The following is a 22,283-nucleotide window of genomic DNA, read 5'->3' on the forward strand; positions in this document are numbered from 1 at the left end:
GACCCTGAGAATGCATTAATCACGAAGATGACAAGGGGTGGCCTGAAGTTTCCACGAGCAGTTGTAGTTAATGCTGTACTCTTTACTGAAATTATATTGGACAAGCTCAGGACACCAGAATATGCCGTACGATTTTTCAGCCTTCCTAGGCAGAAATACACTCTTGTCGGCCTTGTGTTTGCTACCCTTCATGACTTTGAGGATGTCGATGTGTGTGAATTCGGTCATCCTGCACAGGAGGTAATGGGGCATGTTGTAAGTGCTGCAGCGAATACACTGCTGAACAACTTGTGCCGCACAGAAAACGACAAATTACGCAACGCCAAGAACGACCGAAAATTGCAGACCTTGAAGGCCTGAGATGTTTTTCATTATTTATTTTTTATTCATGGAACTCTGTTTTGTTGAACATCTACGTATGTTTGTGTTGACAGAACCCTTGTAAAAAGAAACCTGTGGCCTAGCTAGGACTTATTTGCCTACATTATCAAAATTTAAACCCTGCATTTTGGCCATTTCAAATGTTATTTGAGTGTATTGTGCTACCTGTTTATGATTCGAACTCTCCATGCTACCGCAATCCATTAATTGCATGTTTTCCTTTAGGACTGAGAGTAGGCCTCTCGTTTTTTACTTACTTTTCACCATTACCTCAGTATTTTATGAAGACCAATAAGGCCCGCAAACAAGGCGGGTGGAAATAATATAACCACAAGAAATGGTATAACAAAGACGGAAGCTTATTCTATTTGAGAATTAGTTGTGCGTGACCCTATAATGATAAAATTTTCACAATAAAATTAACCTCGATATTCGTGTGTCTAGCGAGGACTGTTTTACGCAATGCAAGAGTGAGAATGATAATTGTATATGGAAGATTTAAAATGTTTGTTTCTGAATGCAGTTCTTATCATTTGTGAATAAAGTATATTCTGTGTCTTCAATATGCAGTTTTCCTCTTTCTTTCGTTCCGTCTAAAGTTGAGTGACTAAGCAGCATGCAGTTTGCTTGTCTTAGTCCCGACCAAACATCACAAGCACAATAAGGCAAGTCGTGTTGCGATACACGCAAAAAACAAAAATGTTGCCAATCAAGTAATCTAAGGAAGGTATGAAAGAATGCTGCTTTCTATGGTGTTGACTGCGGTGAACCAGCGGCTCCCCCTTATTTTTTGCGTCAGCTATACGTGTCTTGCATTGGAAACGAAGCATCTGAATTTATAGGTTGCTGTCACTTTAAGGACAGCACTAATTTTCTCATGCCATAGTATCCGCGACGCGCAGAGAGACACACTGCACCGTTGTCAGATGGGAAGAGGACTTGGCAGCCAGAGGCGCCGCGTCCCAGAGCTTTCATGTACTCATCAACCCAGCATAATTCGATACATTGACCCCGGTGCTCCCCCACAACCCGCGCTGACTGGGTGGGGGGACTTGGTTCGGGCCAACGGTCCTTCCCGGACAAGGGGGCTGTTGTGGTGCAGCCCAACTGAGGGACTGCACTCAACACACAAACAGCCATGTCGGTCTTGCAGGGCACAAGCCTGACTGACCCTCGGACTGCCCTGACGCAAAAGAGGTCAAGGCATACAACCATGGAGACCACTAAAGCCGTCCGCGGAGCAGCGCGACCACTTGAGGGTGCGCCACCACCGGTTCCAGCTCTGGGTTCCACTGAGCCAAACAAAACCCCGTAGATCGACTGGCGCACATGGCCGAGTCGTGCGACCTTTGGAGCATGCATCATAACTTGCAAGCGCAACGAACCTAGGCGCGGAGACGCCGACGGCGTCGACTGTCCGGCCCATCCGACTAGCGTGACGTCACACCGGCGTGCGGAGGCCTTACATTTTTTTCTAGGTGGCTTTGGCATGGCGCGCCACCTGTCGGGGCAGAGCCGTACATTGAGAGGAGGGGGTCTTCTGTGTTTGCCGCAAGATGGCTCTGCGTGTGCGGTAAGCGCAGAAGAAATGTAGCGGAAACGTACTTCGCTACTCGTGTAAATGCGACTTCTGTAAGTTACATGCTCATAATTACCGATATACACCGCAGTATAACTTTCTACGGCACGTTTTTAAGGCAACACCGCGTTCACTAGAAGCGCGTTTGTACCGCTTTCAAGCATCGAACTCGTGGCTCAGTGGTAGCGTCTCCGTCTCACACTCCGGAGACCCTGGTTCGATTCCCACCCAGCCCATCTTGGAAGTTGCTTTTCATTTATGAAGTGCCTGCCGTGATTTATCGCTCACGGCCAACGCCGCGGACGCCGACACCGACGACACCGGCTTTTCTGCGACACGAGCTCCTTAACGCTATCGCGTTAAAAGGCCAGAATCACTAGATTTTCATCACGCAGTTCACTACACGCCGATGTTCTCCTGCACACAATACTGCTAATCTGCCTGGCAAGAGAATCTCGTCACCACTCGTCCACGTGGCGTCCAAGGACGGCGGGGCTGCGTTTTCCCAACCAGGGTCACTGCACGTGCGCCGGTGACGTAACGCTGTGACATCGCCGGCGCGGTGTGACGTACCTCATGAGTGTTCTATCGGATAACTTGCCAAACTGATGTCACGCGCCCCCACTACGTAGCATGGGACGGGGTGGCTGGTTTGGGTAGGAACATTAGGCAGCATGGTAGCAAGAGCTTGGTGGCGCAGCCCACCACCCCGTTCCAAGGGGGTCGCTCATAACGTCCATCCGAAAACTCCTGGTAGCGGCGGCGTTGCGATCGGTAGCGACGTATTTTTAAAACCTTGCAATAAATTACAAGCTTTACGCAGAACACTTATGTGTGTCGCTTAACGACCAACTCTAACGACCCGGTGCGTTTGCGCGAAAAAATCATTTCATGATACATTTAATGGCACGAAGGCGTTTTGAAGCACCGGTAACAAGATATATAGACGCACAGAGGCCTCTGAACGTACTCCATACCAGTAGTCTAGTGTTTCACTTGATGTGGAAGAGCAAAATCATATCGCTGCAACAAGTATCGGGGAATCAGTATAATCTTTTTTAAAACGCGCTGCTCTCACCTGGACAGTCGGCGAAAGCGCTACCTCGGCCTTGTTCTCTTGCACAGGTATGACTTCCTCGTAGATGTTGTCCTCCGGAACTTCGGTGTAGACCGGCTCACCGGCCTCGTTGTGCTCCGCCTTGGGCACGAGGCCATTGACTGCCTTCTCCGGCGCGTCTTGGTGGTGTCCGTTGGTGGTGGCCGCTTCGTCGGTGTGGCCATTGGTGGCTGCCGCCAGTTGGCTCTTCTCGGCGTTCAGAGAATTGAGGATGCGCTCGGCCTCGCTCGGCGAGGCGCCCTTCTTCGGCTCGGTCGGCAGCACCACGGGGCTGTCGTCAAAGCCGATGAGCTGCTGGTCGTCCTGGTCGGCCATGTTGGCTCCGCGCTTCTGCCGAAGGTCCAGCCTCGCCGCACTGGGCCCCGAATCTGCGAGAATGACAGGACTTCAACGTGCGTTGCACGCACCCACATACACACGCGCGCAATTGGGGATAGCGGCAAACTGGGCGGCGCGCATGTTTCCGGTCTCCCTGTGGTTTGCCTTGCGACGCGTTTTAAAATACTTTTTAATGACGCAACGCCCTCACACTGTGGTGACACATGCTGGGACGACACGCGCACGCGTCTGTGTTCACAAAAAGCAAACACTGCAGAACTGAGCAGCCGCTCAATACGCAAGGCACCAAGCGCCCGAAAACGCGCAACGCTACAGTATGAACGAAGACAATGTGGATGCATTAACAAAGGTGGAGAAAAAAATGAACCTCCATGAATATTCCTGCAATTTGCCGCAAAACTCATTTGGTATATTCAGTGCCTCCTGTGCGATTTGTCGAATAAGCTTGTAGAATAAGTTTGTCGAATTAGTTTGTCGAATTAGATGAATTTCAGTTTGTAAGCCATAAGCCGTAACACCGTTTGTTCAGAGTTGAAGGAAATAAAGTTCGGTGTACCCCAGGGGTCCATTTCGGGTCCCCCATTTTTTATCATTTACATCAATGATATAGTATATGTGCCGATTACGGCCAAAATGATCCTCCACGCCGAGGAAACAAATTTATTCTTTTTTGGTCCGAATTTCGCTGAATTAGAAACAGTGGTAAATGATTGGTTACATGAGTCGCTAATTTAGTTTTTTCTCAATCAACTTGAGTTAAATGTTTTTAAACCTAAGTTTATTGTTTTTAAGCCAGAGAACAAATCTGACATCACGGATATTTGTCTTTGTTTTGACACCTGCGCGATTGAGCGTGTATTTGTATTTCACTTTCTAGGAGTACTTTTCGAAGAAAACTTGAATTGGACTCCTCACATAAATAAAGTACATTCGAGCATTTCCAGGTCTAACCCCATGTTTTCTAAACTCAGGTAACTGGTGCCAACTTGGTTAAAACGTCAGTTGTATTATTCACCCATTCATTCTAATCAATACTACTGCTTACTGACCTGGGCCATCACAAGCAAAACAAACTTAGGTAGGCTAACAGTCCTTCAAAAACAAGCTGTCCGCCACATAGAAAACCTCGGATGGCTCGATCACACAGCAGAGTTCTCCTACATAATTAGCAAATAAGCAATACAAATTAAGTTATAGCCGCATTGAAATTTCATGGAACCAAACAACTTAAGTACCTAAACTCTACCTCTTTAAATTAATGCCTGCAAGTTCTAACTAATGTGAAAGAATGTAAGTCAACGCCTCGTCTCAAAGATGTTGTTAAATCTTATTTGCTTTCTTGCACACCTGCATAGAACACCTATGACCTCAAGCACCATGTGGTTAACGATGGTTGAAAAAAGAATTATTTCTTTTTGTGTTATTAATTGCCACTAATTTCCCTGTATAAGCTTTTTTTTCTTCTTTTTTTCGTACAATACATAGAATCTTCAAGCTGCTGCTGAGCAGTGCATAGGTGATAGGGCCATTGTCAGGCATTCTTTTCTGCCTTTGGCCGTACCTGCCCCTGACCAGTAATGCGCCATAAAGAATAAATGAAATGAATAATTTGGCATCCCGCTGCGTACTGCTAGCCTCCTGGACAGCTTATATATATGGCAGAGCGACCGCCCCAAGAAGGCATTGGCTCTGCCTGCGTTAGATATAGCCCTAACCAGGCCAAATGTTACAGCGAAGCTATATGTATAGCTACCCTGCGGCGGTGGTCAATGACCGTCCGTTTATGCGTCGCGTCAACACGAGAAGATTCTTGTCTCTAGTTTCTTGCAAATGCTCTCTGGCTCTCAATCTAATGTAGGTATCTTGGAAAAAATCATACTGAAATTGGCCGCTAAGGCATCTCTATCATTACGCCGAGTTTCATTTACTTGTCATAATTAGTTCACAGTGAAGTTGTAAACGTTACAGAATTCCCGTCTGCTGTCAGTACATGGGCGTCCACGAAGGGAGTATGGCTACAGAAAACGGCTGTAACTCTTGTTTTATGGAAACTCTCCCGAAACAAATCATACTGAAATCGGCCGCTAAGACAACTCTAACATTACGCCGAGTTTCATCAACTATTCATAATTACGTAGTTCACAATGAAGTTGTAAATATTCTGCGTAAATATTCCTGTGCGCGCGTGACACCGTGCTGGTTAATTTAGTTAAAGCACGTTGGCGGGCTAGTCAATTTGAATCCACGATAGAATGGGTAAGTGTGACCGAACAAGGACGTAGAAACAAGTATAGGCACGCAAAGACAGCGCTGTCTCTGTGTGTCTGTTTCTTTCTGCGTCCTCGCTGAGTCACGCTTACGCATTCTATCATTGCTAATTTAGTTAGTAAGCGAATGTTTACAATTTCATACGGCCGATAAAACTACTATCCTTACTTCGTACAGCTATCAATTTTCTATCGCAATCGGTGCTTCGCCTTTCCGGCGGAACTATACTGACATTTTTTTAGCGCACCAGCAATCGCTGAGTGAAGAAGAAGAGCACGGAGCAGACACGTCTCTCACATCGGCTCCGTCTTTTTCGATGTTCCGCTGGCCAATTTTTCGAGGTACGACGATTTCAAGCACATCATAAGATTCTTGAAGTTGCCCAGACTCGACTGATACGAAGTTTCTAGGTGGGAACCAATCTTTGACAATTTTCTTGGACTTTCTCTGTTCATCCCACTGTTTGGATCCCACCGATGGCATCGGTTGTTGGGAACTCGGCGCTGACGCCCGTGGTTGTACCTGGGTCGCAAGCCCCAAGGGTAGCGTTGGCCTGGCGGCCTGGGGTACAACTGGAAGCATCCGAAGGTCCCGGCAAAGCATGAGTCGACTGGTAACAACAAAACAACTTGTTTATTTTAACATCGCAAAGAGTTGGCGGTCAGGTTTGACCGAAGTAGAGAGACGGGAGAGCACTTTACTCAACAGAAGAAATCGGAGCCCTCCTTTTGGCGTCCGGGGGCAGCTGTTTTTATACTCTCGCAGTTGAGGGCAAGAAGGAACCCCTCAAAAGACGAGCACGTGAATGTACAATGGGCTAATGGTGACGCACACTGTCGTAGCGCTGCCGTAGCACAATGTCGTAGCACAATGTCGTAGCACAATGTCGTAGCACAATGTCGTAGCACACTGTCGTAGCGCTGCCGGTCGGGCACAATGACTGTAATGAGAGGATGATCCTTTGCGGTCGCATCGCCGCAGTCGCGCCTGGAAACACCTGGCGGGGAGCGTTGCGGCGACGACGATCGGGCCAAAATGTCTGCCGCCCCGCCGCAGTCGCGCCGGCAAAACCACGTGTCGCAGGCGAAACGCAACAGACCGCCCCGCCGGGGAAAGGAGATCCCGATGGACAGGGGACTGCATCCGCTGTCCGGAGGGATGTCGCTCGATGATGCTCATAACCGAAGTCGGGCGTCCCTCGACGTTTCTTGAGCGCAGCGCACAGAGAAGGCCTCGTTCTCTCGTTCACGTTCGCACGGGACACTGCAAAGTGACTTCGGGAGAGTTCACATTTTTGTTCTCGTTCCCGGCAAGCGTTAGAACTACGCTGAAACTCAACCGCTCAGTCAGCAAGCACGGCACAACCCTCACTAAGCCCTGCCAGGCTCTTTCCCCTTTTTATACCACTGCCTAGTTCCTTACAGTAGTCTAGCATCACTCAGAACGCGTCCACAAACTGGAAAATTGCACTAGAAAGCATATCATCACTTTGAAACACTAAACAAAAGCAATATGTTAAAAAAAATCCTGCCTCAGGAAGAAAAACATCAGTAACCAACAATTTTGAGGCTGATTCCTACGTTAGGGGCTTCGACTTAAGCCATCGGCGTTACCGTTGAGACTCCCCTTTTTGTAACGCACCTCAAAGGAATATTGTTGTAAAGCGAGGCTCCAGCGCAGGAGGCGGCCATTTTTGGGAGAGATGGTCTGCAGCCATTGGAGAGGGCAGTGATCCGTCTCAATGATAAACCTCGAGCCGGCTAGATAGCATGACAATTTCTGAACGGCCCACACGAGACACGCACACTCTTTCTCGGTGGCGCTATACGCCTGCTCACGACTGGACAGCTTACGACTAGCATACAGGACGGGGTGTTCTACTTCTCCATTTTCCCGTTGGCACAGTACAACGCCCATGCCTCGCTCACTAGCATCGCACTGAACAACGAACCCTTTTGTATAGTCTGGCGATCGTAGCACAGGCTGGCTTGTTAGGGCACTCTTTAGGGCGCTAAAAGCTCTTTCCTTTGTCTCGTCCCAGACGACTGTTTGAGGCTCTGTCTTTCTTAGAGCATCCGTCAGGGGAGCCGCGATATCAGAGTACCTAGGGATGTACCTCTGATAGTAGCCGGCGACACCTAAGAACGACCGAATATCGGTCTTGGTGCGCGGTTGCGGAAAGTCTCGCACAGCGGCCACTTTTATTTCAGAGGGGCGGCGACGACCCTGACCAATCACGTGACCGAGGTAGACAACCTCGGCCTGTGCTAACTGGCACTTAGGAGCCTCTACTGTCAAGCCCGCTTCGCGCAGGCGGGTTAGCACTGCCCGCAAGTGTGCCATATGCTCAGACCAGGATGCGGAGAATATCGCTACGTCGTCTAGATACGGTAAAGCGAATTCTTGCTGTCCCCGCAACACTTTATCCATGAGGCTTGAAAAACAGTATGGCGCGTTCTTCAAACCAAAACTCAACACTTTAGGACGGAATGTTCCCATTGGTGAAATGAACGCCGCATACCTACTAGCCTCTTCTGTAAGTGGAACCTGCCAATAACCCCTGACAAGATCTAGGGTGGAAATAAACTGAGCGCTACTAACTTTCTCAAGGCGCTCCTCGATGTTAGGGATCGGATAAATTTGATCCTTAGTGATGGAATTAAGCCTGCGGTAGTCGACGCAAGGACGAGGTTCCTTGCCCGGTACCTCAACTAAAATCAAAGGGGAGGTATAATCACTCTCACCTGCCTCAATAACACCAAGCTGTAGCATTTTCTTTACCTCAGCCTCCATAATATCGCTCTGGCGGGGTGACACCCGGTACGCCTTGGATCGTACTGGCTCTGGGGAGGTAAGTTCTATATCATGAGTAAGTACAGAAGTCCTACCAGGCCTCTCAGAGAACAGACCTTGAAACTCTTGTAAGAGCTGGTGTAGTTCGGTTTTCTGCTCACGCGACAGCGATGCTCCACTGACTAAGTCACTAATGACTTGACCGGTGTCTTCCCTGTTCGTCACTGAGCCTAGTCCCGGACGCTCGACCGGAAGCTCTTCAGGAACGTTTACCATCATGCACACCACTGCTTCCCGTTGTTTATAGGGTTTGAGCAGATTACAGTGGTAAACTTGCTGTGCTTTCCGCTTTCCTGGCAGACTCACCACGTAGTTAACGTCCGACAGTTTCTGAACAATTCGTGCTGGGCCCTCCCACTGCACGTCTAGTTTGTTGTTTAGCGATGTGCGCAATATCATGACCTCATCGCCCACCTCAAAACGACGGGCCCTGGCTGTCCGATCATAATAAACCTTGGCCCTCTGCTGGGCCTTTGCCATTGCTTCACCTGACAACTCCTGTGCCCTTCTTAAGCGTTCGAGGAGCTTAAGCACGTACTCCACCACGACTGGGTCGTCGCCCCTGCCTTCCCACGATTCTCGAAGCATGCGAAGCGGAGACCGAAGCGAGCGACCGTACACCAGCTCAGCTGGCGAAAACCCCGTAGCCGCATGCGGCGCGGTCCTTAAAGCAAACATCACCCCAGGCAGACACAGCTCCCAGTCAGTTCGATGTTCAAAACACAACGCTCTCAACACGCGCTTCATGACGGAGTGGAGCTTCTCAACGGAATTCGACTGTGGGTGGTACACTGAGCTGTGTAACAGCTTTACCCCACACCTTTCGAGAAAAGTTGTCGTCAAAGCGCTAGTAAACACTGTGCCCTGATCTGATTGGATTTCCGCAGGGAAACCAACTCGCGCAAATATGGACAGTAGTGCATTAACTATCTCAACTGAGCTGAGTTCTTTAAGCGGCACTGCTTCAGGGAACTTTGTCGCTGGGCAGATCACAGTCAAAATGTGTCTGTACCCCGTGGCTGTTACCGGCAGAGGTCCCACAGTATCAATAACGAGCCGTCTAAAAGGCTCCGTAATGATAGGTACCAATTTCAACGGCGCCCTCGATTTGTCCCCTGGTTTGCCCACCCGCTGACAAGTGTCACATGTCCTCACGAAATGGTCTGCGTCCCGAAAACACCCTGGCCAATAGTACTCTTGCAAGAGACGGTCCTTAGTTTTCTTAACTCCAAGGTGTCCGGACCACGAACCCCCGTGTGACAAGCGCAACAGATCCTGACGATAGCATTGAGGCACGATCAGCTGATCGAACTCCACTCCTCTGCGGTCTAGATACTTCCGGTACAGGACTCCACCTCGTTCCACAAAACGCGCAGTTTTCCTGGCGATACCTTCTTTGACATTGCAGCGTATGTTTTCTAGGCTACCATCCTTCTTTTGCTCGGCTATCAAAGCCGACCGGCTGACTTTTAGCAACCTATCAAGTCCGTCTGACGTAGGCGCGATGAGCAAATCAGTAGATAGCTCTTCTAACTTTCCCGCGTCGGGCGTTTCCTCTCCAGTACCTGGCGCCTTTAACGTTACAGACTCAAGTTTATTCAGTTCGGGCGTGCTCTGAATATCAGCTTGCTGCGCCTCTGACCCTTTTTCGTTGTTTGATAACGTCGGCCCCGCAACTACCGCCTTTGCAGCGAGCTCCCGAACCTTCGATCTGGTTAAGGCCTGAACACTAGCTTCACCAAACAAAAGCCCCTTCTCGCGCAGGAGGTGATCGGACCTGTTTGAAAATAGGTACGGGTACTGGGGTGGCAGCATAGATGACACTGCCGCCTCTGTCTCAAGCGCTCCGAAAGGTCCTTCAATAAGCACCTTTGCTACTGGCAGACACACGCTATGAGCTTCCACGGCTTGCTTGATCCACGCGCACTCGCCCGTGAACATATGGGGTTCTACATAAGACGGGTGAACTACATCCATCGTAGCTGCGGAATCGCGAAGCACTCGGCACTCTTTCCCGTTCACGAGGAGGTCTCGCATGTAAGGCTCGAGAAGCTTCATGTTCTCGTCAGTGCTGCCTAATGAAAAAAACACAACTTTTGGTGTTGTTTCCGGACACTGCGCCGAAAAGTGACCCGGCTTCTGGCACGTATAACACAAGCGCGCTTGCCTCATCTCGAACCGCTTTCTGCGCTCGGCTTCGGCTGCCGCCGTCTCTTTAGGTTCGGTCGCACTGCTTCCACTCGCATCCGCACTACGCGTGTTCCCCTTTGCTCTCATGGGTGTGAACTTCGGCCTCTCAAACTTCGAGCCAAATTCACCCTTTTGACCGTCCTTAGCTCCGCGAGCCCGACGCGTCACAAACTCCTCGGCTAGCTCAGCGGCTTTAGCCACCGTACAAACGTCTGGCCTATCCAAGACCCAGTATCGCACGTTCTCCGGTAACCGACTATAAAACTGTTCTAGCCCGAAGCACTGCAGAACTTTATCGTGGTCACCAAACGATTTCTCTTCTTTGAGCCACTCCTGCATGTTCGACATAAGCCTATACGCAAACTCTGTATATGACTCACTTCTGCCTTTCTCATTTTCCCGAAACTTCCGACGGAACGCCTCCGCAGACAGCCGGTACTTTTTTAGCAGACTTGATTTTACTTTGTCGAAATCTTCTGCCTCCTCTCTATCCAAGCGAGCGACTACGTCGGCCGCCTCGCCGGGTAACAAAGTGAGCAAGCGCTGTGGCCACGTTTCCCGAGAGAACCCCTGCTTCTCGCACGTTCGCTCAAAGTTAACCAGGAACAAACCAATGTCCTCTCCAAGCTTAAACGGCCGCATCAGGTCAGCCATTTTGAACAATACGCGTTCTCCTGCACCGTGTGCCTGACTTCCATTACGAGCGCGTTCCATCTCTACCTCAAGACGCTTCATTTCCAAAGTGTGTTGACGGTCACGCTCTTGTTGCTCTCGCTCTTTCTGTTCTTTACGTTCACGCTCTTCTTTTTCTTTCTGTTCTTTAAGTTCGCGCTCTTCTTTTTCTTTTTGTTCTTTACATTCACGCTCTTCTTTTTCTTTCTGTTCTTTAAGTTCGCGCTCCTGTCTTTTTGCAGTCTCCCTCTCCTCAATGGTCTCAAGGCATTCCGACAGCTCGTCATCCTCAGCCTCTAACTCAAGAATAGCCTTTAGCAGTTCAGGTTTTCTTAGTTTGTCTGAGACATCCAGACCCAACTCTCTTGCAAGCTCCAACAATTTCGGTTTGCGCAACGACTTCAAATCCATGGCTGCTCTGAATGCTGCTTTCTCTACTGCTTACTATTGTCTTGCCGCAAACTAACCCGGCAGCAACGACAACCACAATTACCAGCTCTGTTTCTGACACTAACAAAAAGCCTGGCAAAGCTCAGAAGAAGAAAGTCCCGCACTCACCAAACCTCGCAGCCAAGAGTCCAGCGCAGTCGTTCCGCTGCAGGCAACCAGTCATCACACAGGGCTCGTTGCACTGCTCCCGGATCATCGATGAGCTGCTCAGCATACAGTCAACTGCATCTCTTCGCTGCTGGCCTCCGTTGTCGCGATCTCACCGCTGGCAGACAGTTGTTTGAAGTCGGAGGCGATCTCACCGCTGCCAACCAGATGTTTGGATCGCACCGCTGGTACGATCTGTTGGGAACTCGGCGCTGACGCCCGTGGTTGTACCTGGGTCGCAAGCCCCAAGGGTAGCGTTGGCCTGGCGGCCTGGGGTACAACTGGAAGCATCCGAAGGTCCCGGCAAAGCATGAGTCGACTGGTAACAACAAAACAACTTGTTTATTTTAACATCGCAAAGAGTTGGCGGTCAGGTTTGACCGAAGTAGAGAGACGGGAGAGCACTTTACTCAACAGAAGAAATCGGAGCCCTCCTTTTGGCGTCCGGGGGCAGCTGTTTTTATACTCTCGCAGTTGAGGGCAAGAAGGAACCCCTCAAAAGACGAGCACGTGAATGTACAATGGGCTAATGGTGACGCACACTGTCGTAGCGCTGCCGTAGCACAATGTCGTAGCACAATGTCGTAGCACACTGTCGTAGCGCTGCCGGTCGGGCACAATGACTGTAATGAGAGGATGATCCTTTGCGGTCGCATCGCCGCAGTCGCGCCTGGAAACACCTGGCGGGGAGCGTTGCGGCGACGACGATCGGGCCAAAATGTCTGCCGCCCCGCCGCAGTCGCGCCGGCAAAACCACGTGTCGCAGGCGAAACGCCACACCACTACGTGTGGAGCTAACCCTAGCGAGGAGCAGGGCCCATTAGGCCGTGCCGGCCTACGTGCCAGGCGGACATGGCAGACTCCCGTATGGAAGAGGACGACAACGAGGGAGATTTCGGTTGGCAAGTGGCTACCGGACGACGATCCCGTGCCGGAAAGAAGAGCAGCAACGCGGCGAACGCGACGCCAAGTACCTCGCAAGCGTCCGGCGGAGACGCCGCTACCGGCGGCAGCAAGGGACCCGCCACCAACACCGGCTCGATCAAGTATCGCCTAGTCAAGGCCTCAAGGATGCCCCAACTGCCCGAGGAGCATCGGAAGATTATAATCAAGCCACGAGGAGGACTAAATTTGAGCAAAGTAAGTACCACCGCTATTGGAACTGCAGTGATCGAGGCTTCAGGCCTAACGGCAGAGCAAGCAAGTGAAGACATGGTGTGCCCCAATTTCACACAAAATATCGTGGTGGTGAGCACGCCTGAACCAGACCATGCGGCAATTAAGGTACGTGAGAATCAAGTCCTTCAAAATAGTGGAAACGGAGTACGAAGTCAATGCGTACGAGACGGCCCCGCACGCCACCTGCAAGGGGGTGATTAGACAAGTCGACATCAGGGACTCCCAGTCCACTATCACAAGGAATATCGTGCATGAGCGCAACCCGCTCGCTTTGGCTGCCAAGCGCATCAAGACGTCGGGCTCAGTCATCGTCCTCTTCGACGGACTGAGAGTGCCAAACTTTGTTCGCTACGGGCCGATCTTGTTGAGATGTTATCTCTACAGGAAACAATTTGATGTGTGCTTTACTAGTGGTAGGGTAGGACACCGCTCGGACGTGTGCCCCACGCCGGACTCTGTTCAATGTAGAGGGTGTGGAGCCCCCAACCCACGAGCGGACCACGTTTGCACGCCCAAGTGCAAGTTCTGTGGAGAAGACCATCCCACCGGAGACAATGCGTGCAAGCAGAGATTTCAAACACCCTATGTGGTACGAGCTCGCCGAAGGGAACGCGCCCGGTCACGATCGGCCGCGAGGGAGAGAAGTCGCTCCAAGTCGGGAGGAGCGCAGGTGCAAAGGGAACGCGCCCGGTCGCGGTCGGACGCGAGGGAGAGAAGCCGCTCCAAGTCGGGAGGAGCGCAGGCGCGCTTAGAAGATGGAACACCTGGTGCCAAGCCGACAGTTGGGACTGCCTGGGCGGATAAAGTCAAAGGTACGGTGAGAATCGTCGGTTGCGCCACTACGCCGGCGGCGACTGAAAGCAATGATGCTAGAATAGAACAGTTGATTAGGGAGATAAACTCTTTGCGTAAAGCTAATGAAGAGCTGACCAAACAGGTAGCAGAACTGAAAAAGGAGGCACAGCCGAGCCCTGCCAGCGTAGCAGTAGCCGGACCAGTAGGTCAAAGCAACGAACCAAGCGAGGGAGATAACTCCCCCGCCCCGAAAAAAAAAAAAAGCAGTAAGCCCCGAAACTGACTCGGTTTTCTCAGTCCTCAGCGAGCTGAAAGAGGTAATGAAAGAAATTAGAGAGACGACGGAAAGGACTAACTTTAAAGTGGATAAACTATGGAAATGGAGGTTAACGGCCGAACAGTGATTCAAGAAACTCGAAACGAGATGCGACGACGACGAATTCTTGCCGTCAGAATCAGAAAGCGTAACATCGCTCTCCGGAACGTCAGGAAGCGCTCCAAAGAGATCGATCGCGGGTAACAGCAAAATTAACCCATTCAATAATCATGGATAGCGCCCACTGTTTTAGTGTGTGGCTGTGGAATTGTCGCGGATTCCACAACAAAAAGGCATCGCTGCGCCAATTAATTAGATCGATGGGGGTCAAACCAAAAGTAATTATGCTGCAGGAAACTTTATCGGACGAAGTAAAGCTAACCGGGTACAAATCGGTATGTAGAGAAAAAGATTGTGGGAGGGGATTGGCCACCCTCGTTGACAAAAAGCTGCCCTTTATCGAACACGATATCCATCTCGGATTGAGTAAAATCGAGTATATCCTAGTAGAAGTCGTACTCAAAAGGCACAAGGGCAGGGCGCAGAGTATCTTCTCCCTAAACATTTATAGCAGTCCCACCTACAAGAAACAAAGCTTTAGGGTACTTTTCAACAAGGCACTCGCAGTCGCAAAGAGCTCTCCGCTCATCATCGGGGGGGGGGGGGGGGGGACTTTAATGCCCCCTACTAAGCGTGGGGATACGCTTGGAATACAAAGAAAGGCGAGGGGTTATGGGACCTTGCCACGGACCTGGGACTGTGCCTAATCACCGATCCGGCTTTCCCCACCCGCTGTGGCACGTCCACGTGCAGGGACTCTACACCCGACCTAACTTTTGTCAACAACTCGAAACAAGCTAGTTGGGAAAACTCGGGCACCGATCTAGGCAGCGACCACTATATCATACACATAGCTATAGGTATGCCGAAACAATAGACTATAACCTTTCAGTGCACTGACTGGGACCTTTTTAGGAAAGTTAGAGCGAAGAGACTAAAATTGGAACCGATAGAAGCGGGCAGACAGTCCTTCCAGACCTCGATCAACCAGCTCGAAGAGGACCTCAGGGAGGCCACTAAAGAAATTAAGACTGAAGAAAACATAGAGAGTATAGACAGTAGGCTCGCGCATCTGATCGAGGCCAAACAATCCGTCCTGCAAAGATGGAAAACGCAAAGACTGAACCGAAAGCTCAGGAAAAAGATAGCGTTGCTAAACAGACAGATCGAGGAGCATTCGAGAACGCTCGTGAAACAGCAGTGGGACGAAGTTTGCCACTTGGCAGACGGCAGAATCAAACATGGAGGCAGTTGGAACATCCTCAAACATCTATTGAACGAGAGTGACACTAAGTCAAACAATAGAACGGCAATTGCAAAACTGGTACATCAAGTCAGCCAGTACACGACTCAGGAGGTAGTCATGAGAGAGCTCGCGGACAAATATCTCCCGCTCAAACAACCGGGCGATAGCGATGAACGCGTGGAGTACATGGGAGGACCGTGCGAGGAAATGGACCGCGATTTCACCGAGGGTGAGGTACGGGCCGCCCTCCATGGTCTCTCTAGTAGGTCGGCAGCCGGACCCGACGGTATTACCAATAAACTCTTAATGAATCTAGACAATGAGTCGATCACTTTCTTGACGGATCATTTCACCGAGTTGTGGAGAAAGGGAGACTATCCGGAGGAATGGAAGATGGCCAACATCATCCTCATACCAAAACCGGGTAAACCGCACCATTTGGATAACCTACGTCCAATTTCGCTTACATCGTGCATAGGTAAAGCTATGGAACACGTTATTCTTAACAGACTCACTAGATACGTCAAGCAAAATGACATACTCCCGTATAACGTGATCGGTTTCCGCCCCGGACTATCGACTCAGGACGCCATGCTCCTGATCAAACACCAGCTCATACACGTTAGCCCTGTGCACGCGAGAGCGATTCTGGGACTAGACGTCGAAAAAGCTTTTGATCGCATAGAGCACAAGGCCATCCTCGAGGTCCTGTCCGAGCTGGGGTTGGGCGAGAGGCTATACAGTGTAGTCAAGGCGTTTCTGGGCGGTAGGCAAGCGAGCCTCACGCTAGGAGACCTAAAATCGAAGGTGATGAACTTGGAAAACAGGGGCACCCCGCAAGGGGCCGTACTTTCGCCCATGTTGTTTAATCTAGCAATGACCAGAGTCGCGAGGAAACTGGAGAGTATAGAAGGTATACACTTTGCAATATACCCCGATGACATAACCATATGGAGCGCCAACGGTACGTAGGCCAAACGGAGACCAGACTGCAGGAGAGCATACACGCCGTGGAAAGCACGCTAGGCGAGATGGGACTCAACTGTTCGGCGGCAAAGTAGGAGCTTTGGGTCCTAAAACATCGGCGCAGGGGTCGAAGACCCAGGGGCTACGTCCCCGGGGAGGAACCCAAGATTATCTTACGCTGTCACGGCGGATCCGCGATCAAGCAGGTGGAAAAGATTAGAGTTTTAGACTTCCACATAGCAGCGGGACGTACCAACCTCAATGCCATTCAACACATTTCAAACAAGACGGACCAAGTCATCAGGTTACTAAGGAGAATCAGCAACAGACACAGAGGCCTGGGTGAGGACAGCGCTCTAAGGCACGCCTTCGCTCTCTGTCACTTCACCTACGAGGAAGGTTTATTTAAATGGTCGCAGGCCGAGCTAAACAAGCTAAACATCAGAAAGTTAGTGAAGGCTACCCTAGGTATACCCATCAGCACCTCGAACGTGAAGCTCATGAACCTAGGCGTGCACAATACAATAGAAGAGATGGCGGAAGCGCAACAGATGACGCAGCAGGAAAGACTGACGAAAACGCGAGCGGGCAGGCTTAGACTCAAAGCGATAGGGACAGACCCCAATAGATCGATGAAACCGAAGGAATCCGAGGTAGAATTGAGCGCGAACCTTAGAGACGCGATCAGAACCACCCCGCTCCCGAGAAATATGCACCCGGAACACAATGTTAGCTGGAGAAAAGCGAGAGCGAAAGCTTTGTTGAAAGAAATTGAACAGCTAGGACAACAGGCGGCCCTTGTAGACGCTGCCTCGGTCAAAGGCAAAGAGGCCTACACCGCCGTGGTGGTCGACAGCCGGGGCGAGGTACGGGACGCTGTCACCATCTTCACTAAGGATTCCACGGCGGCGGAGCAAGCCGCGATTGCTGTAGCCATCAGGAACCGTAAATGGTCTTTCATCTATAGCGATTCCAAAGCAGCAATTAAAAGCTGTGACAAAGGCTATGTAGCTGGGACTGCGGCTGAAATTATCGACAAGGTCGAAACTATCAAAACTGAAATCCGATGGTTTCCTGCACATATGGGACAAGTGGACGAGACTCGGCCCAACCTGAACGAGGTGACGAACGACCTGGCACGAGGACTTGCTTGCCGTGCCGGTCAGAACCGAACCGACGCCCACTACCATTCCGGGGAGCGTAAAGATCACTTACTAATTGACAACGACATCACTAAATATTACTACTTGGGGCGTAGGCGATTCCCACTGCCACACGTAAAATTGAACAGGGCTCAGGCAGTCACGCTACGTTTACTGCAAACCGGGACGTACCCCACTCCGTATTTCATAAATAAAATTCGTCCCGAAAGAGAAATTAGGAAAGAATGTAACGTGTGCGATGGCATCATTGACATCGGACACATGCTGGCGGGCTGTCCCGCGACTCTCGCCGACCCCGAAGAAAAATGGCTTTACTGGCACAAGATGAGATTAAGCTCTGCATATCAAGATCAGCTACGGGATGTCCGGAGGGTCCACGATGACGCCATAAGGCTTGGCCTGGCGGTGCCGACGTGGACGCGGCCCGCCTCGGTCTGAAAAGACCGGGCTTCAGGACACTAATAAAGTTTTGTGAATGAATGAATGAATGAACCAGCAATTGCTGACCATAGGCACGTGCAAATCCTCTTCAGCACGACGCAGGATGGCGTTAATATGTGTGCGTGTGTGAATTAAGCAATCCACCTACACACGAAGAGGTGCATGGAGCATGCGAACTGCGCAAGAGTTCGCGAAACCGCATCGTGTGGCCACATACGAGTCGCCACAACGCATGGAAGCATGCTGCAACGATGTCGATCAGAAAACTCAAGTGCACACGACAGAGCAGCGGCTCGGCTGATTTCACACCGCGTGCTCAAAACTGTGCAATAAAAGCACGCCGCACGATGCACGCGACGCAGTTCTGCCTTTTGTGCCGTTCTTCGCGCGCTGTGTTCACAAACGACGGCGTTCGCCCGCACGCACGCCGGGTGAGAAGCGGAAGCCATCATCAGCAAAAAAATGTCCGAGCATGCGCGGGTGCCAGCACGCAGCCCACCTGCAAAGAGGCGGGATTTGCGGCGGCCTATTTTCGCCGTGGCTGCTGGTCGCAACACGGTGCCCGCTCGGAGATTATACGCACGGCGCGAGCGAGAGCGCGCGCACGCGGACAGGGGTCGCCGGAAGCGGGGAAGCGGGCGCGTATAATGTGGCCGGCTGTAGGTGTGCCTGTATGTGTGTGTGTGTGTGTGTGTATATATATATATATGACACTTCTTCGCCACCTCACAGATGCCAGAATTATACCTGTGAAGAGTACGGGTCAGTATATCTGCCGAGAACTGCACAACAGTGACCAACAGATCGCGACAGGCCGCTAGCATCGGCAGCCTCAAGCAGGAAACGAAGCACGTATCGCCCTGCGCTTGGTTCACATGCCAAGCCTACAAAGGCTCGCTGCCAAGGCCATAAAGCTGCCTTCTGCCTAAGATCCAAGAAATAACAATGCGCTTTAAGAAAACGCCTGTTACGCCTCATTGAGTTGGAAAACGTTATGCACCTGAATGCAGTATAGCTGGTTGCGCCACGTCTTCCGAGCACCAGACGCCTTTGTTTCTACTTCCGCTACAGATAATGATACTATGCCACAACGCCTTCGCGAAACATTGCGACCACTAAAAGCGAGTAACGGATGTGGATCGCGTAGTTCGCCGTTAATTCTTCAGCTGTGATCATCACCGTCACTCGTATATCAATTGGCGGCTATAGCAGTTACTGTCGACTACATCATACACTGAAGGTGCTTGATATCAGCCCGCATGTAACACCCGGCTTTTCGACTACTCGGTCATCGTTATTAGCAGACTGCACTCCAGATTTCCTAGCCTTGTCAGAGGTGTACATCGATATTGAACGCGCGAAATGAGAAATCATTTGCGTGCGAAAGTTGGCCGCATATCCGGAACAGTTGCTACGATTGCGTACCACAATACGAGGCACGGACACGTACTCTGGCAGCACGGCACGGCGCACTTTCTAATGACGTCATCGCGGCTTGCACGACAGTAGCCAGCCGGTCTGACGCGCGGCCCTCGTCGAAGGCATTGCACGAGCGGACAACAGTGGTGGTGCGGCCGCGTCACATTGTTTGGGTGGCTGCACGCACTCGCGAATCTGTTCCGTGCGCGGTGTCGTGCTGGAAAGGTGCAGCGCTGCCAGTGGGCAGCTGAAAGTGGTGTCGCCGAGTTGAGGCGGTGCCTATCGTATGTCTCGTTCGCAAACATTTACTGAGAGCACCGAAATGTGGACAACAGTGCTGGTGTCCGGGTGCGTATTGGCCTGCGGGTTCCAGCATTCCTCGAATTGGCGCGCGTTAGTAAAGGAGCAACGCATATCGGCAGTAGTCATATACTCATTGACCACGCGAATGTCTGTAGACTTTTTCAGCGAAGCTTTGCTTGCCTCTACTCCGGAGTTTGTCACTCGTCGTCGTTTGCTCGCCGGATATATTTGTGGATATTTAGAGGCAGCTTGGACTACTGGGTGTTGTTAGGAATGGCCTACCAGGGTGGCAAAGTGCAAGTTACTTCAGCCCGCTGCACGTGTTCCGATCCAACCGGGACGGTGGCGCACTTCAGAGAACTGCGGATAACCGGCAGCCACGCGGCGAGCGGTTAGCTCAGGGGAGTTCTCAAGGGGAGGTAATTGGCGGAACCTCCCCATGCGCTTTTCGAGACACGAGACAATGTGCGAGGTCCGCTCTGGAATTTAGAGACGCCGACTGGGGTCGGGCGTGACCACCTGCCCATGGGGGAGTTGCCGTGGGAATGCCGTCGGAGGCCCCTTTCCACGCACCGACCAAGGCGCGAGACAATGTGATACCCGGGCACGCTACCCGGGTCGGTTCCGAGTTCTACGAAGCTCCTCTGACGTCGACCCTCGGAGAGAGCACTGAAACCTGTGCGGCATGTGTGTGTGTAAAACCCCTACCCTCTTCTCAAAAGGGCGACCACGAGGACTTTCTACGGTGACGTCGACCGATGACGTCGAGCGGAGTGGTTATAAGCGGCTGTTGTGGGCTGCTAGGGTGTGCTCGTCGTCGTGCTCTGTGCTCGAAATGTACTCGTGAGCTGTGTGCTCGTTTGCTGTATGCTTCGTCTTGCGGGCTCCATGTGGGAGTCACGCTAGACTGTGTATATGTATCTCTTGTCTAAGAGGTAAATAATGTAGATAAATCCTGCTCGCCTAGTCCTGTCGCCCCAAGTTCCTCCGACCGTCCTACAAGCCCGACTCCAAATCTTACAAATGGTGGCAGCGGCGAGATCGTCTCCAAATCCTACAGTGTCTGCTGGCTTGCCCAGTATAGGCAACGCCGTCCGATGGCTACGTGCTCGAATAGACAACTCGCTGGCGGATGCTTAATTATTGTGGACAACTTGTATGACTGGCTGTGGCGCACAATGGGTACGTGCCCATACTTGGCTCCAGAACGGATGTGCTTACTGTGACACAAGAGGCCTCAGAGGGATTTAGATGCGCATCGTACTTCTCTGCTCATAAGCCTTTCATCGACGCTCGTCCCTCGACAAGCACCTCTCATTCGTCCTCATGACGCTGACAGCTTACGAGGCTGTCATACTCGTGTTATTCACTACTGCTGCTATACCTCGCTAACTCAAACAAGCCTAGCGTCATTTAGATTCCAACACTGCGTTCGATCGGCATGGTTTTTGGCAAGCAATTTGCCTACATCCAGCAGCCGTGCCTGCGTATACGAGGCGGACCCAGAATAAAACCGGTTATTATCACGGGGCTCTTCGTAAGTGTATTGCCGTGTTCTCTCGCTAGGTGGGTGACTGCTCGACTGTAACAGTGACTCTATGCAAGAAACAGGTACACTATGTAAAATAGAAATGCCCTTCACCAGAGGGTGGCACGAGGCTAAAAAAAAAACCCCATATGGGTTTTCTCCTCGTGAGGGGCCATCCTAGGACTCGGGCCTGCCAGATCATAACTGAGCAGAATCTCAATAAAGTTGTTACCAACACCACCAGAAAGAAATCTTCGTCATTGAACAAAAATTACTCTACGTCCGGGGATCGAACCCAAGGCTCGCCTTTAGCTAGCCAGAAAGCTAGCAGATCACAAAGCGAGGCCAAATTTATCGTCGACTCACAGTGCAGGGTTACTGAATATGGAAAGCGAGTTCTGCAGAAATACGCAAGGTGGGTGAAGTCTGGGGAAAGTTTTAGGTTCGCCGCACACCCGAGGGTGTAGCCCGGAGGTATACGCGTGCAGCTGGCATCGCAGCGCTTGCTTATCATACACCTCTGCATCATCGGCGAACTTGCAATGCATGCAGACTTTTTCAAGCTGCACTATAATTTACGAGATAACGGTGTTGTCGTCGGAAGATTACTGCATCGTACAGGTACAACAGCACAAACAGACACCCTACCTGTCGGTACTAGAACAGCACAATCGCCGCTTCGCGCAAGAAAGCACGTACGCCCAGCTCACTTTACGTGAAAGGCCGAGCGATCGGCGCATGAAGCCGTTTCTGCAGAAATATTGAGAAAGCGCTGACGCCAGCTTTGCCACAACTGGAAACACTGCTTAGGCAACGTACCCCGGTAAAACCAGCCGTCACGATCTATGTATAAAGTGCAACGCACGCAGCC

The 22,283-nt window shown here is 51.1% G+C and overlaps 1 protein-coding gene across 7 annotated transcripts in view; it reads right to left on the bottom strand.

Annotated features, from left to right (window-relative positions):
- LOC142559769 (uncharacterized) overlaps window positions 1-22,283 on the bottom strand; it is a 448,941-nt gene that overhangs the window by 28,106 nt on the left and 398,552 nt on the right. For all 7 annotated transcript variants that reach the window (XM_075671401.1, XM_075671402.1, XM_075671406.1 and 4 more), the window contains one exon: window positions 3,039-3,445. In XM_075671401.1, coding sequence (XP_075527516.1) covers window positions 3,039-3,445 — 407 coding nt within the window. The remainder of the gene's footprint in view (window positions 1-3,038; window positions 3,446-22,283) is intronic.

This window comes from Dermacentor variabilis, chromosome 10 (assembly GCF_050947875.1).
Source record: "Dermacentor variabilis isolate Ectoservices chromosome 10, ASM5094787v1, whole genome shotgun sequence".
Lineage (NCBI taxonomy): Eukaryota > Metazoa > Arthropoda > Arachnida > Ixodida > Ixodidae > Dermacentor > Dermacentor variabilis.